Source organism: Dunckerocampus dactyliophorus, chromosome 13 (assembly GCF_027744805.1).
Source record: "Dunckerocampus dactyliophorus isolate RoL2022-P2 chromosome 13, RoL_Ddac_1.1, whole genome shotgun sequence".
Classification (NCBI taxonomy): domain Eukaryota; kingdom Metazoa; phylum Chordata; class Actinopteri; order Syngnathiformes; family Syngnathidae; genus Dunckerocampus; species Dunckerocampus dactyliophorus.
Window position 1 is genome coordinate 30331352 of NC_072831.1, and position 17018 is coordinate 30348369.

The window sequence follows — 17018 nt, forward strand, 5'->3', positions numbered from 1 at the left end:
AAATCTTATTCTGTTCATTCTCCCAAGAAAAGAAAGAAAACACAAGAAAGAATAAGAACATAAACATAAATTTATAACATAACAATAAATTAAGCAGCAACAAAAAGAAGAGACATTCATACAAATAAATATACAAATAAATAAGTAATAAATAAATAAAGTGCTATGAGTGTGTGTTGCGTGCGGCGTGTGTGAGTGCTTCGTTGAGAAGCCTGATGGCCTGTGGGTAAAAGCTGTTTGCCAGCCTTGTGGTCCTGGACTTCAAACTCCTGTAGCGTCTGCCTGACGGTAGGAGTGTGAATAATGAGTGTTGTGGATGTGTGCTGTCCTTGATGAGGTTGTGTGTTCTTCGTAGGACTCTAGTTTTATAAATGTCTTGCAGTGAGGGGAGGGCTGCCCCAACAATGTTCTGTGAGGTCTTGATCACCCGCTGGAGTGCCTTCCTATCACGTGTTGTACAGTTACCGTACCAAACAGTGATGGAGGCGGTAAGGACACTTTCCATAGTGCATCTGTAGAAGCAACTCAGGATTGTGGTGGACATGCCAAATTTCCTCAGTCTTCTCAGGAAGTACAGTCTCCTTTGGGACTTCTTCAGAATTTGTTGGGTGTTGTGAGACCAGGTGAGGTCCTCGCTGATGTGTGTGCCAAGGAACTTGAAGGTTTTCACCCTCTCCACCTCAGTGTCATCAATAAACAGGGGTCTATGCGGCTCCTTTTCCCTTGTTCTTGGGTCGATGATCATCTCTTTAGTTTTATCTGTATTGAGAAGGAGATTGTTATCACGACACCAAGCTATGAGGTCCGCCACCTCTCTTCTGTATGAAGTTTCAACACCACCAGTGATCAGTCCGATGACTGTAGTGTCATCCGCAAATTTAATGATGCTGGTGTTGTTCTGGGAGGCCACGCAATCGTAGGTGAAGAGCGTGTAGAGGAGTGGACTCAGCACACACCCCTGTGGGGTCCCAGTGCTCACAATTCTTGAGCTGGATGTGCGGTTGTGGACTCTGACTGACTGGGGTCTGCCTGTTAGAAAGTTAAACACCCAGTTACAGAGGGAGGGAGACAGGCCAAGTGTGAGGAGCTTATTTGTGAGTTTGTGGGGGCTGACTGTATTAAAAGCAGAGCTATAGTCTATAAATAGCATTCTGACATATGTGTCCTGGCCCTGTAGGTGAGAAAGGGCTGTGTGGATGGCAGTGTTGACTGCATCATCCGTGGACCGGTTCTGGCGATATGCAAACTGTAGAGGGTCCACAGTTGCCGCCGGGATGCTCTTTTTGATGTGGGTCATGACTATTCTTTCAAAGCACTTCATAACAATAGGAGTGAGTGCTATAGGGCGATAGTCATTCAAGCAGGTCACGTTATTGGGAGAATAACCACATTCAATACCACAAATTCATGTTTGTAGTAAAAGCTTATTTAAAAAAAAAAAAAGGAAAGAATCGGTACCGGATCAGATTGGCAAGATGATATCATACCTTAACATCCAATCCCACCAATATATTTATGTTTACTTTTTTGAGCAAGAGGCTAAAGGAGGTGCTGATGCAACTCCTCACGAATGGATTAGGCCTGAGAGCAATTGAAATGGCATAAAAACGGCCACTAGGTGGCAGAAGTGCATCATGAGAGGAAGCAGAAACACTCAAGACAGGAAGAGGACGGGCGCCCTTGCATAAAGGCAGCGGTTACATTGTGTGCCGCTCGAAAAAAATGACATTGTAGAGCAAATTTTCACGCATGTACGCACACACACACACACACGTGCGCACACGTACACATGTATGCACGTGCACACACATAGTTCACTTGCAATGAGAACGTTGTCAATAGTTAATGGTGTTATATTTGTAAATAAATTGTTATTTTGAAGTAAAAAAAAAGAAAAACAAATGATTAGTGTTTATGTTGGTATACAGTGGCTTGAAAAAGTATTCATACCCCTTGAACTTTCCCACATTTTGTCACGTTCCGACCACAAACATAAATATATTTTATTGACATTTTAGATGAAAGAACAACACATAGCGACACACAATTGTGAAGTACTGTAGAAGGAAAATTGTACATGACTTTCAAATAAAAAAAAAACGTATTCAGGCCCCTTTTCTCTGAGTGCAACCAGTTGCCTTCAGAGGTTGCCTGATGATTGCTGAATGATCAGCTGTTGACCTAATGATCAAATGGAGTCCACCTGTGTGTAATCTAACCTTAGTACAAATGCAGCTGTTCTGTGACGGCCGCAGAGGTTTGCTAAGAGGACACTGGTCAGTGAATAGCATCATGAAGTCCAAGGAACACACTAAACAGGTCAGGGATAAAGTTGTGGAGAAGTTTAAAGCAGGGTTAGGTTATAAAAAGATTTCCCAAGCTTTGAACATCACACGGAGCACTGTTCAATCCATCATCAAGAAATGGAAAGGGTATGGCACAGCTGCAAACCTACCAAGACATGGCCGTCCACCGAAACTTACATGCCGAAGAAGGAGAGCACTGATCAGAGACGAAGCCAAGACGCCCATGGTAACTCTGGAGGAGCTGCAGAGATCCACAGCTCAGGTGGGGGAGTCTGTCCATAGGACAGCAATTAGTCGTGCACTGCACAAATCTGGCCTTTATGGAAGAGTGGCAAGAAGAAAGCCATTGTTGAAAGAAAGCCATAAGAAGTCATGTGGGGGACACAGCAAACGTGTGGAAGAAGGTGCTCTGGTCAGATGAGACCAAAGTGGAACTTTTTGACCTAAATGCAAAACGTTATGTGTGGCGGAAACCTAACACTGCACATCACTCTCAACACACCATCCCCACTGTCAAACATGGTGGTGGCAGCATCATGTTGTGGGGCTGCTTTTCTTCAGCAGGGACAGGGAAGCTGGTCAGAGTTGATGGGAAGATGGATGGAGCCAAATACAGGACAATCTTGGAAGAAAACCTGCTGGAATCTGCAAAAGACTTGAGAATGGGGCTGAGGTTCACCTTCCAGCAGGACAACGACCCTAAACATAAAGCCAGAGCTACAATGGAATGGTTTAAAACAAAACATATTCCTGTGTTAGAATGGCCCAGTCAAAGTCCAGACCTAAATCCAACCGAGAACTGCTGTTCGCTCTCCATTTCGCTGTTCTCCATCTAATCTTGCTGAGCTTGAGCTGTTCTGCAAAGAAGAATGGGCAAAAATTCCAGTCTCTAGATGGCCAAACCTGGTAGAGACATACCCCAAAAGACTTGCAGCTGTAATTTCAGCGAGAGGTGGTTCCACCAAGTATTGACACGGGGGGGCTGAATACTTTTGCACGCCACATTTCTCTAAAAAAAAAAAAATTTAATTTTGAAAGTCATGTACAATTTTCCTTCTACTTCGCAATTGTGTGTCGCTTTGTGTTGATCTTTCATCTAAAATGCCAATAAAATATATTTATGTTTGTGGTCGGAACGTGACAAAATGTGGGAAAGTTCAAGGGGTACGAATACTTTTTCAAGCCACTGTAGTTCTTTAGATATGTCAGCTGTCACAAAGCAAAAAATACTTGCATCAAAGTTATGCTTGAGTATCTTTTCACAACAAGCTTTTGTAGTTGGGAACTGATATTTTCCTGAAACGTACCTATGTTCTACTGCTGGTTACTAAAGAAGGCAAAAAGGTAGAAACAACCTTTTTTTCTGGTGAAAGATGAGTCTAATCTTTGTTTTGGTAGGTTCCATGTTTCTGTAGCCATAGAACACAATACTGTGAGTGCCTTGAAGGATCAGTCCAAATGGTCTAAAATGGCCGCTGCTGAAGGGGTTCTTTTGGAAAAACGTCTGGGATTGAATGAGTTAAAGGAACGAAAGAGTAACTTCCATTTGCCGAGTTGTTCATTTCAGCTATTTTTTTTTATTTTTTTGTAAATCCTGCAGCAATTTGAACAAATGACAACCAAAAATTGAAATCTGCCAAATGACAAGCTTGAGCCCCAAACGTTAAACCCTCCGGGACACCAAAGTACCCGACCACTAGCGCTGGTAAATGCCTCTGAGCAACACAGGAGAGGAGAGAGAAAATGCTTTTTGCTGTCTGACGTTTAATGTTTACAGTCTTTATAGCCAGGATTTGAGCCATGTGTCAATAGTTTTGGAGGAGAAAAGAGGCGAGAAACATTTGGAGATGAAATAGAGAACTTTTAGAACATGGTTCTAAAATGGGTCAGCTGGTCGGCTTCAAAACACAGAATGGTAAGTGGAAATGATTCTGCAGTCGCTTATCCTTCTATTATTCTTTTAAATCAGCTTCTTAATAAGCATAAAGGGATCTTATAGCCTTTTTTTTAATTGTATATTTTGCCACCACCCCCCACAGTATCGCTGTTTACAAGTACAGTCAAACTTGTCTATAGCGGCCACTAGAGGGAGTCTGTAAAAGTGGCCGCTATAGACAGGTGGCCTCTATAGACAGGTTGCTGTCCAGTTTGAATGTTGACCAGTAGAGGGAAAAAAAAGAAAAAAAGGGGGGGGGGAATAATAATAATGTTGACCAGTAGAGGGCACTGCGGACTGCGGATAAAAGTTGTACAGCACTACTAGGCTTGTTATTATCATGGTTCATGGTTTTAATCCTGAACATGCATGAGTCAAACAGTAGCACATCACATAGTACACTTCACAATTTTGCATGTCCAAAAAGGAGTAGGAAGAAGCAAAGCTTATTTAATCCTACCCCTCATCAGTTTCACATCAGTTGCAATACATTTATTCACCTCTTGTTCTTCCAAGTGTACTTTGTAGGTCTACATGACAATGTAGTGCAATCATAGCCAAGGTTTTTACTTACTAAAAGGAAGCTAGAGGCTTAATAATAACTGATAGAATATATCCACGACCCACAGAACAAAGCTGTGCTAGTAATGTCTTACGCTTGTTTTTAATATTTTACTTTTTATACGGCAGAGTGTCATTACAGCTTTAGTTCATCAGGAAGTGACGGTGGGCGTCCCGAGCAGGAGAGCTAGGCTCAGTGCTAGCTGTGAGTTTGGAGAGAGTTGGGAAGTGTGTTTATGTTGGCGTGGATGTAAAGTCCTGCAGTGTTCTCCGCTGTTAATAAAGCCATTAAAGTGCATCGGCGACGTGAGTCTCTCCTTCCCCACAACAAGCGGCATTACAGTATTGACCAGTGCACACCAGGAAATAAACGGTGTCACTTCTTACAGGCATTGGCTGGACAGCTATGTAGTGGGGCTTGTTTAACCTTTGCCTTGTGGGCAAGCAGGAAGGAGAGACGATGCTGAGAGATGTGTGTGTGTTCTGAGCTGCTGTCTGGTGGCCGCGTTCAATAAATAAAGTTGGCAGAAGCAACAGGAGAAGTTTCCTTCTTTGCTTCGGAGCTGAATAACACTGACAAGTTAACAGACTAGTAGCGAACGGAAAAGAAGACGGCTTTGTTTGTGTCGAATACAGAAGATGAGGACTTTGATGGATTTGTGGATGAGAATTGATGAAGAATAACGTGAGTACATTCTAAAATACTTCAATTAAGTACAACCCAACTCAGTTTTGCTCCCGCTGCCGCATGCATGCTAGCGTATGTTTTTTTTTTATTGTAGCGTCGCTGGGAGCACATCCTGTTCCCAGCCTAATTTGCGGTAATGTTTTGGTGCAAATGCTCTTAAAGTTACATGTTTGACCAGGAAATAGCAAGCTCAAAAGAAGACGGCTTTTTTGTGTGGAACAACTGACAGTTTGTGTGGATCTTGTGAATGATTGTGACTGAGCTAGGACTCAGTAATTAAAGTCTACACACGACGGCGTCATTGATTGAAAAACGAAACTTTTTTGTGCATGAAGCTTCTACTTGAGTTGGTAATTTGGCCGCTATATGCGGTCAGATATTGACCAAGGGAGACAAAATGGGTGGCCGCTGGCCACGTTGGACAGGTGACTGCTATACACAGGCTCTATAACATGTAAATTTGCTGGGGGGGATTTTTCAGTGGCTTCTATAGGGAGGTGGCTGTTCTATAAAGGTGGCCGCTAAGACAGGTTTGACTGTATAATGCTTTCTAGCCTTGTCGCTATCATGGAATAGTGTTTATAAGGCATGTAATCAACACATGACTTCCTCTGTTCTGTGGCATCTTTGACGTAATGGTCATTCTTGTCTTGTTTTTTTTTTTTTTTTTTTTTTTTTTCCTGTGTACCGAATAGCATCCATCAAAGTGCGTTTATAGTGTACTTTCAAGATAAATGCTGCTTCTCAAGGTGATTGCTTCCTTCAAAAGCAGTCATCAGTGAAAGGATCACTGCAAAGAACAGAACTCCAGGTGGGCGTAGGTCTGTCTCTCGTTCTATGCACTTCCTTTGTCCATTGTTGTCTTCGACCTTCCTCTTTTGGAAAAGAAAACTTATAGTATCACTGCCATGCTGTCAACATCCAGCAGCAGCGCAACCTTTTGGCATGATGACTATTTGGATGAGAAACATACTGAAGCAAGTCCATCATCTACCGCCCCTAGTGCTTGTTTACGCTGCTTTGGCGGAGAGGTGTCACTTCTGCAGCAGAGAGCTAGCTCGTCGTGGCTGGTGCCGTCAACTATAAATGTCATTTTTACAATTTTACTGTTTGCTTTCAAAAATGGAACAATGTATATTATGTATATAATATATGACATTTAAGCCAAACTGATGAATGATGTCAAGGGGCCTATGTTGTGTAAATGTGTTCATTTTGTGGGTATCGTATCCGTGGTATCCAATGATATGTTATTCCTGCTATCAATGCGTGTTGTGGTGGTGGGGAGTTGCTATTGGACATCCATGCCTGCAAATGTATCGACTCATCAGCAGCAATGAGATCATTAGCAAGTGAAGCCGGACAGCACAGGCAGGCAGCGACACTTTCTGCAAGCCGTGCCCGCTCTTTTCTGTCTGAGGCCCTCACTCTGTTGCCACGGCGATGCCATCTCCATACGCTGTAATGTCTCCTGGACCCTCATGTGACCGCCTCCGTTCTCTGTGGCACTTTCTCACATCTCGCTCTTAAATTTGGTGATTTTTTTCCCCCCAATTGGCCATCCAGCAGCTTCTGCATGTTTTTTTTTCGACGGCTAAAGGAAGGAAAGGAAGGCTGCTAACCTCACGTCTGTCTGTAGGGCTTTCTAGTCTACATGCTTCCTCGTGTTCCTTTAACGTCGTTAGCGTGTTTGTGGTGAGTCGTGCATGTTTGTCAGCAGAATGCAACAAGTGTTAATTGTTTTTCTTCCTCCTCCCTCAACCTTGCACAGATCCACCAAGACACACCCAGGGCCCGTGGTGCACATCAGTGATAACCCCATGGACGAAGGAAAGGTAACACTGTTTCCCACAGGACTGCAATCTATTTGTGATGGACGGGGGGGGTTGGGCGTCTAATTTGCATAACGTGCCGTGTCACACGTGCAAGTCATTTTTCTGGGCGCTGTGGGACGCAAAAAAACCATGAAAAGCAAAACACATACTGTAGGTTTAGAAATGCACAAGAACTTTCTTCTGTCCCTTCTCTTCGTGTGTTTTTCTGTTTTTATGTCACAAGCATGACTGAGTCTGAGTGCATGTACCCCCTCATCCCCCTCCACACACACACAACTCCTGCACACTTAAAACAAACATAAACCACAATAAAACATACTACTCTGAATTATTGCTTATTGATATGTCAATGAGTTGTATTTATTCTAGTCATTTATTTTAATGACGTAATCATTGAAGAATTCTTAAATACCAACACGTATTTGTTCATGCAGTGCACTCTGTCTGCCTGCTTCCTTCCACGATGAGATGTTCAAGCTCACTGCGTAACTCTGGGCTGGGTGTCAGGATTTCACGCACCAATGTAGTCTCGTTCTTTTTCATTTTTATTTACATACCGCCATGACAATTTGCATACCACTGGGGGGGGTATGCATTACAGCGGGGGTATCCAAAGTGCGGCCTGGGGTCCCGCAGCACATTCTAAAAAAAATCTAATTCATCCAGCATTCGCGTGACCCTCGTGGGATAAGCGACATAGAAAATGGATGGATGGAACAGGAAAACTGGAGGTGTAATTTTGCAAGAATACAGCCAAAATATTATGAGGAAGTTGTATTCTAATGAGAACAAAAGTCACAACTTCACAAGATTAAACTTTAATATGATTTACTCGAGTAAAAATATGAAATAAAGGATAACAAAACAAAGTACAGTCAAACCTGTCTATAGCGGCCACTAAAGGGAAACGGCAAAAGTGGCCGTTATAGACAGGTTGGCGGCCATTTTGAATTTGTGCGCGCACATATTAACATGTCTGTGATTAGAAGCTTGTTGTGTTTGCAGATACATGTAATTGTACTGTTACATGTTGACCACTAGAGGGCACTGTGTGACTGCGGATAAAAGTTGTGAAGAACTACTAGGTTAATAAACCGCTGTTAATAAAGTGATTAAAGTGCATCGGTGACGTGAGTCTCTCCTTCCCCACAACAAGCGGCATTACAGTATTGACCAGTGTACACCAGGAAATAAACGGTGTCACTGTCTGCAAAAAGCTCCAAAGAAGACGGCTTTTTTATGTGGAACAACTGACAGTTTGTGTGGATCTTGTGAATGATTGTGACTGAGCTAGGACTCAGTAATTAAAGTCTACACACGACGGCTTCATTGATTAAAAAAACTAAACTTTTTCGTGCATGAAGCTTCTGCTTGAGTCTGCATTTTGGCCGCTATATGCGGTCAGATATTGACCAAGGGATACAAAATGGGTGGCCGCGTTAGCGAGGTGACCGCTATACACAGGGCCTATAACACGTACATTTTCTGCGGGGGGATTTTTTCAGTGGCCGTTCTATACCGGTGGCCGCTAAGACAGGTTTGACTGTAGTTATGTTTTAAAAAAAAATTAGATTACTGAAAAAGTTCGCATTTCATGAGAAGCCCAAATGTTCTGGGAATTAAGTCATAATACAAGAACATTTACAGAGAAAGTTGAAATATGTACAAAATAAAAACAAAAAAGAGTGAAGATGATATTTCTGTCATTTTGGGTGCGTAAGCTGCTACTTCCTTCTTAAACTTGGAACCCTGTGGCTTATACAGCTATGTGGCTAATTTATGACCAAATTCCAAACGAGCGACATCTCTTTGCTTTGGAACTGCTACTAATTGTTTAAATACTGTCCCTCTTGCGAGTCAGTGAGGAAACTGTAGCTTTTTCTTTGGCAGGAGCCAATCACCAGCTATCAGTGCACTCATAGCGAGCTTGTCGACCCTTTGGAAATGGCAGGAGGTCATGGTATATACCAGTATAACAAGAGAAAAGTCCGACTCACAGTGTCGTCTTACTGTGAACACTAAATTCACCACACAGCAACTTAACACTCCAAAAGTATACCTCAGATATATCAGTAGCTGCTCATTTCTAGCAGACAATACCGTGTCAGGGAACAAGGAAGTGTGTGTCTCACGCACTTAGTTGTGAGAAGGTGTCTTCATTTTACTTTGAACACTTCAAAAACGACATATCTTCTAAAGGATATTCGTCTTATTTCTAGTCAGCCTGTCTAAGTTCAGGATTTATAAACGCACAGCCATCAGCATCATGTCATATTCCATTCAGTGATTCTTCTCATGCATTCATGTACTGTAGATGCACGTCCAGAAGCACCACCATGCAGGAAAACACACTCAATTGAAGAAATTATCTTATATTATTGAGTGAAATATTTTATTTTCTCTTATGAATTTAAAATTGCTCTTTAAGTATGCACAAATATTTTAATGGAATTGTCGTTTTCATTTTGTAAGCTAAAACCTTCCACAGCTGCAGCCCTCAATATGCGTATCATATCTACATGAGTTTACAAGTGACAAACATCCTTCCTTTTGTCGCTATGTGGCCCCCGCTGGAAAAACCTGCGTTAGTCACCACATCTTTTTGTGGCGGTCCAAATGTATGGGTGATGGGCTGCCACGAATGAATGTGTGTAACACCTGTTGGTACATTGGTACGAGGGTCATCCGCTGGCTGTAAAATTCAAGAAAAAAGGTGACATATGCCGTATAATGCAGCAGAATGTCTTCTTCCTGCAGCTCCTGATCGGATTTGAGTGCGGGGTGGTGGTGTTGTGGGACTTGAAGTCCAAAAAGGCTGACTACCGCTACAATTACGATGAGGTAAGGCATTGTTGTTGTTATTTCCTTTCCTGTTTTGTTCCTTGGAGGTTTGCTGTCATCGCGCCACTGTCACGAAACCAGAAATACGAGAAGGGAGCTGGAAAGCCTGACAGATAAGCAGTGGAGGAATCTCCGGCCTCCTGGGGCGTGTCTTCCATTGGCATGGACTTCCATGAGGCCTGTCACAATAGCGAATATGGCTGGACGATAATCGTCCTTCCAATTATTGCCGATAAACCATATTATTGGCAACATTATTTTGGGAGCAATTTGTCATGAATTTAATGATTAAAAAGTGGCATCGTATCAAAAGCCATAAACTTTAATTTCTCTCAAGTATTTAACACCATAACATATATAGTTGGAATGTCAAGAGCTTTTAAATAAAATAAATTCAACATAATAAATTAACAAACAACAAAAAAAGAAGAAAATAAAATGAACTCTTATGCAAAAATTGCACTTAACGCCACTTCCTGTTGTATGGAAAGGACGCTCACGGAAAAGCTCCGTCCACTATTACCGGAGTTTTAAACTTTTTGCAATTTTGGTGAACACAGTTCGTGATCACAACTTGTGATTACAACTTTGCAAGTGAGTGCTGAGACTTCTGCCTCAATTCGGACCTGCGAGTGGACTAAACTCACCAAAAGAGACAATCAGGTGGAGCTGACAGCCGTTAAAGGCAAGCTTTCATGCTAGCCGCGGTTTGACAGCTGCACACGAAGCCGGATTTTATAACATTTGGAGTTATCCTGTGCAGCTTTTTCCGGCCCACGAGGACTGGTGAGATACAAACTCGCTGTTATAACGAATATTAATCACCGAAGGCATTACACCACAAGCCAACGGCTAACTGACGGCGTTGCCAAGCAACAGTAACAGTGTCAAAGGCTCGAGGGAGAGGAAGCGCAACAAGCGGTGGCTCTAGCAGTTCTGGTCAAAGTACTCCAGATTCAGTCATATATACGGAAGATGTCGATCTAGAACAGATTCCTGAGACAACCGGAGGTGCTCATTTAGTACCACAACCGCCGCCGAGACACAACAAGGATGACACGGTTAATCAGATGACACAACTGAGTGGAAATATAGATAAAGCAACAGCGAGAGCCTTACAGAAGGTTAAACACCGCACAAAAAAGCAAGAAGGAAGCTTAATGGAAAAGAGTGGCGAAAAACCATGTCATGCAAAGAGAAATGCAAGGTATGAGAGAGGAAGTTCAAGGTCAGAGAGCAGAGAATAAAGCATTGCAAAATGATGTGGGGTTATTAAGGAAGGAAACGCAATGTCTGAGAGTGGAGAATAAACAATTACAGGAACGTTATGCTGCACTGGGAGCCACTCTCAAAAAGAAAGGTGAAGAAAAAGATAAAATCATTGAGCAGCTGAAAAACACCATAGATGACATGGATCAGAACACACGAATGAATGACGTGGTCGTGACGGGACTTCCAATCAAACCAAGGTCCTATGCCAGAGCAGTGGCGAATACCAGATGAAATGGATGTTGCCTCAACAGAGCAACAAGTTGTTGATTTTTTGCAATCAAAGAAGGTGGATGTTGACATCCAATCTATTGATACTTGCATCCCACTGTATGGTAGGAACCGTACTACACCCGTCATCATCGTCAAATTCACTAATAGGAAACACAAGGTTGCTCTGCTGAAACAGGGAAAGAAGCTGAAAGGAACAAATGTTTACATGAATGACAACCTGACCAAGCGCAATGCTGAGATTGCAAAGAAAGCACGTGATCTGAGGAAGCAAGGAAAGATTCAAGGAACATGGAGTGCAACCTGCAATCTTCATCAAAGCAAATGGAGGACCAGAGGCCAGAGTTTTTGTTGTCAAAGACATCAAGGACCTAGAAAGATATTGAGGTTTCCCAACATGGAAGAAAACAGCTTCAATATGCTACAAGAAAATCTACAATTGGACACTTTTTACTTTACAGATCACAAACACTTGGATATGGAAAAAGATATTGATCCGGACTTAAATGTTTTCTCTCACATTACAAACGACTGCCGTTATTATACGGAGGAGCAATACAACAACAGCTTCATCAATGACGACAAGTTATCCATCATACACATAAACAGCAGAAGCTTGAACGCAAACTTTACTAATATTAAACAATATTTGTATCAATTCAAAGAACCTTTCAAAGTTATAGCAATCTCAGAAACTTGGATCAATGCCAACAAAGGAATGGACTTTGAGCTGGAAGGATATGAAATGATGAGTGCAAACAGGAACAATGCAAATGGAGGAGGTGTGGCCGTATACGTGGACAAACATCTGAACTACAAAATGGTAAAAAATAAGTCATTTGTCATTGATAACATTTTAGAATGTATAACAATTGAAATCTGTAAAGAAAAAAACAAAAATTAGGTTAATAAGTTGTGTGTATAGAACTCCAAAGTCAAAGATTGGAATGTTTGAGGATTGGATTAAGACAACGTTTACAGACATACAGGAGGTCAAAAAACTATTTTTATATGTGGAGACTTCAATATTGACCTTCTGAACCCACACAAGTGCAAGGAAATAGACAACTTCACAGATACAATGTATACTATACAATGTATAGTTTGAGTTTCCTATGATCCTAAAATCATTAGACCAAGCAGAATAACAGAGCACTGTGCCACCCTTATCCATAATATATTCACCAATGACTTTGACAACAACACCATCAGTGGCCTGCTAATTAGTGACATCAGTGATCATCTTCCAGTGTTCACAATTTACAATGAACATTATAAGAAAAGACAGGTGCAGGCATAAAAGACTTTTCAAAGATTGCGTACAGAGGACAGCATCTGTGCCTTCAGGAAAGATCTAGAAGAACAAAGTTGGGAGAGTGTCTACAGTGCAACAGATGTGGATGAGGCATATGACAGCTTCCTTGGTACTTATATGGAGCTCTACCATAAGAACTGTCCCTGGCAAGAAAAGTCCAAGAAGCAAAAGAAAAACCAGCAGCCATGGATGACAAAAGGACTAAAAAAACGCCTGTAAGAAGAAGAATACATTATACAGGACATTCATCATTCAACAAACTACAGAAGCAGAACAAAAGTATAAAATTTACAAATAAGCTGACAACTATCTTGAGAGCGTGTAAGAGAGAATATTATAGCCATGTACTTGATAAGAACAAAAATAACATGAGAGCAACTTGGGGCATCTTAAATAGTGTTATAAAGAACAACATTAAGAAAGCAGACTACCCCCACCATTTCATGGTTGGAAACGCTAACAGGAATGACATGAAGGAGGTAGTTGAAATGTTCAACCATTACTTTGTAAATATTGGACCAAAACTGGAAGAAGAAATTCTAAAAACAAGACACAATTGATGAAGGGAATGATATCATTGATAGGAATCTTAATTCAATGTTTCTCACTGCTGTAACCAAAAAAAGGAGATTACTGACATCGTTAAACATTTTAAGGCTAAAACATCAACTGATTGTCATGGAATGGAAATGGAAACAAGAGGGTAATCAATGAGATTGTAGACCCGTTAACATATATTAGTAACTTATCTTTTCAGACTGGAATATTTCCAAGCAAAATGAAAACAGCCAAGGTGGTTCCAATTTTCAAAAAAGGAGACAAACACCAATTTACAAATTATTGGCCAGTTTCCTTGTTACCACAATTCTGTAAAATTGTGGAGAAGCTATTTAATAATAGGTTGGACAAATTTATTAATAAGAATGAATTATTTGCTAGCAGTCAATATGGTTACAGAGCCAACATTTCAACTTCTATGGCACTAATCGAAATCACATAGGAAATCACTACTGCTATAGACAACAGAAGATGTGCAGCAGCTGTATTCATGGATCTGACAAAAGCCTTCCATACAATTAATCACAATATCTTAATTTCAAAATTAGAAAGGTACGGAATTAGAGGATTAGTTTTGAATTGGGTTAAAAGTTACATAGCAAGGGGGAAGCAATTTGTAAAGCTAGGAGAATACACATCTGGGAGTTTCTACACCACGTGTGGAGTACCCCAGGGGTCCATACTGGGACCAAAACTGTTTAATTTGTACATCAATTACATTTGTAAAGTAACAAAGGACTTAAAATTGGTGTTATTCGCGGATGATACCACCGCTTTTTGTTCTGGTGAAAGCACACAAGAACTCATTAAAAAGGTCAAGGATGAAATGGTTATTTTGAAGTCATGGTTTGACAGGAACAGATTATCCTTGAACTTAAGTAAAACTAAAATAATGCTATTTGGAAATAGCAGAAGGGATACGTACGATCAAATACAAATTAATGGCGTGGACATTGAAGAAGTGGAAGAATATAAATTCCTGGGGATCATAATAGATGAAAAAATGAGTTGGAAATCTCATATTAAATATACAACAAAAGGTGGCGAGAAATATTTCAATATTGAATAAAGCAAAATATCTTTTGGATCAAAAATCACTCCACACTCTTTACTATTCCTTAATATTACCCTATCTAATGTATTGTGTGGAGATATGGGGTAATAATTACAAAAGCAATCTTCACTCACTCACTGTATTGCAAAAAAGATGGGTGAGGATCATTCATAATGCCAAGTATAGACAACATACAAACCCTCTATTTTTAAAATCACAGATATTAAAATTTGCAGATTTAGTACACTTTCAAACCGCTAGAATAATGTATAAAGTTAATAAGAACTCGTTACCCAAAAATCTTAAAGTATTTCTCTATCAGAGAGGAGAAATATGATCTTAGAGGAAAATTAAACCTAAAACATTTATATGCCAGAACTACGCTAAAAACCCACAGCATTTCTGTATGTGGAATTAAATTATGGAACGGATTGAGCAAGGAACTCGAACAATGTACAGAGATGAGCACATTCATAAACAATACAAGCAGTTGACATTCGCTAAACACAAGGCAGAAGAGTGTTGATCATCACATTGATTGTTCTGTCATGCTTGTTTTTTTGTTTGTTTTGTTTAAAAAAAAAAAAAGTTTTGTTCTTTATTCATATTTATTTAAATCATTTATTTATTATTATTATTATTATTATTAATAATGTGTGTGTGTGTGTGTGTGTGTGTGTGTGTGTGTGTGTGTATGTGTATATATATATATATATATATATATATATATATATATATATATATATATATATATACACTGCTCAAAAAAATGAGAGGAACACTTGGAAAACACATCAGATCTAAACTGGGGGAAAAATGATGTTGAATATGTTTCCTGATAATAAGTGGGTGATGTATTAGTAACAAAATGATGCCACATCATTTGATAGAAATGAAAATGATCACCCTATAGAGGGGGGAAATCAAAGACACCCCAAAAATGAAAGTGAAAAAATGGTGCAGCACACTGGTCCATTTTGCTAAAATGTCATTGTAGCAACTGAAAATGATTCTCAGTAGTTTGTGTGGCCCCCACGTGCTTGTACGCATGCCTGACAACGTGGGGGCATGCTCCTAATGAGACTACGGATGGTGTCCTGGGGGATCTCCTCCCAGATCTGGACCAGGGCATCACTGCGGTACCTGGACGCATGGAGGAGATTCCAGGAGACAGGTAGTTACTCCAGGAGAGCTGGACAGGGCCGTAGAAGGTCCTTCAACCCTCAGCAGGATCGGTATCTGCTCCTTTGTGCAAGGAGGAAAAGGATGAGCGCTGCCAGAGCCACTGGTGTGAATGTTTCTGACCAAACAATCAGAAACAGGCTCCATGAGGGTGGCCTGAGGGCCCGACGTCCTGTAGTGGGCCCTGTGCTCACTGCCCAGCACCGTAGAGCTCGATTGGCATTTGCCATAGACCACCAGAATTGGCAACTACACCACTGGTGCCCTGTGCTCTTCACTGATGAGAGCAAGTTCAACCTGAGCACAAGCGACAGACGTGAAAGGGTCTGGAGATGCCGTGGAGAACGTTATGCTGCCTGCAACATCATTCAGCATGACCGGTTTGGTGGTGGGTCAGTGGTGGTCTGGGGAGGCATATCCCTGGAAGGACGCACAGACCTCTACAGGTTAGATAACGGCACCCTGACTGCTATTAGGTATCGGGATGAAATCCTTGGACCCATTGTCAGAACCTATGCTGGTGCAGTGGGACCTGGGTTCCTCCTGGTCCACGACAATGCCCGACCTCATGTGGCTAGTGTATGCAGGTAGTTCCTGGAGGATGAAGGAATTGATACCATGGACTGGCCCCCACGTTCACCTGACCTAAACCCAATAGAACCCCTCTGGGACATTATGTTTAGGTCCATCCGGCGCCGCCAGGTTGCTCCTCAGACTGTCCAGGAGCTCATGGATGCCCTGGTCCAGATCTGGGAGGAGATCCCCCAGGACACCATCCGTAGTCTCATTAGGAGCATGCCCCCACGTTGTCAGGCATGCGTACAAGCACGTGGGGGCCACACAAACTACTGAGAATCATTTTGAGTTGCTACAATGACATTTTAACAAAATGGACCAGTGTGCTGCATAATTTTTTCACTTTCATTTTTGGGGTGTCTTTGATTTCCCCCCTCTATAGGGTGATCATTTTCATTTCTATCAAATGATGTGGCATCATTTTGTTACTAATACATCACCCACTTATTATCAGGAAACATATTCAACATCATTATTCCTCCAGTTTAGATCTGATGTGTTTTCCAAGTGTTCCTTTAATTATGTATGTATGTATGTATGTATGTATATATGTATATACGTGTATATATATGTGTATATATGTATATACGTATATATATGTATATATATATGTATATATGTATGTATATATGTATATATATATGTGTGTGTGTGTGTATATATATA

At 41.1% G+C, this 17018-nt stretch overlaps 1 protein-coding gene across 12 annotated transcripts in view; it reads left to right on the forward strand.

Moving 5' to 3' along the window:
• Positions 1-17018, forward strand: part of stxbp5b (syntaxin binding protein 5b (tomosyn)) — a 52142-nt gene that overhangs the window by 12760 nt on the left and 22364 nt on the right. For all 12 annotated transcript variants that reach the window (XM_054797751.1, XM_054797753.1, XM_054797762.1 and 9 more), the window contains 2 exons: positions 7263-7326; positions 10084-10167. In XM_054797751.1, the coding sequence (XP_054653726.1) occupies positions 7263-7326; positions 10084-10167 (148 nt within the window). The remainder of the gene's footprint in view (positions 1-7262; positions 7327-10083; positions 10168-17018) is intronic.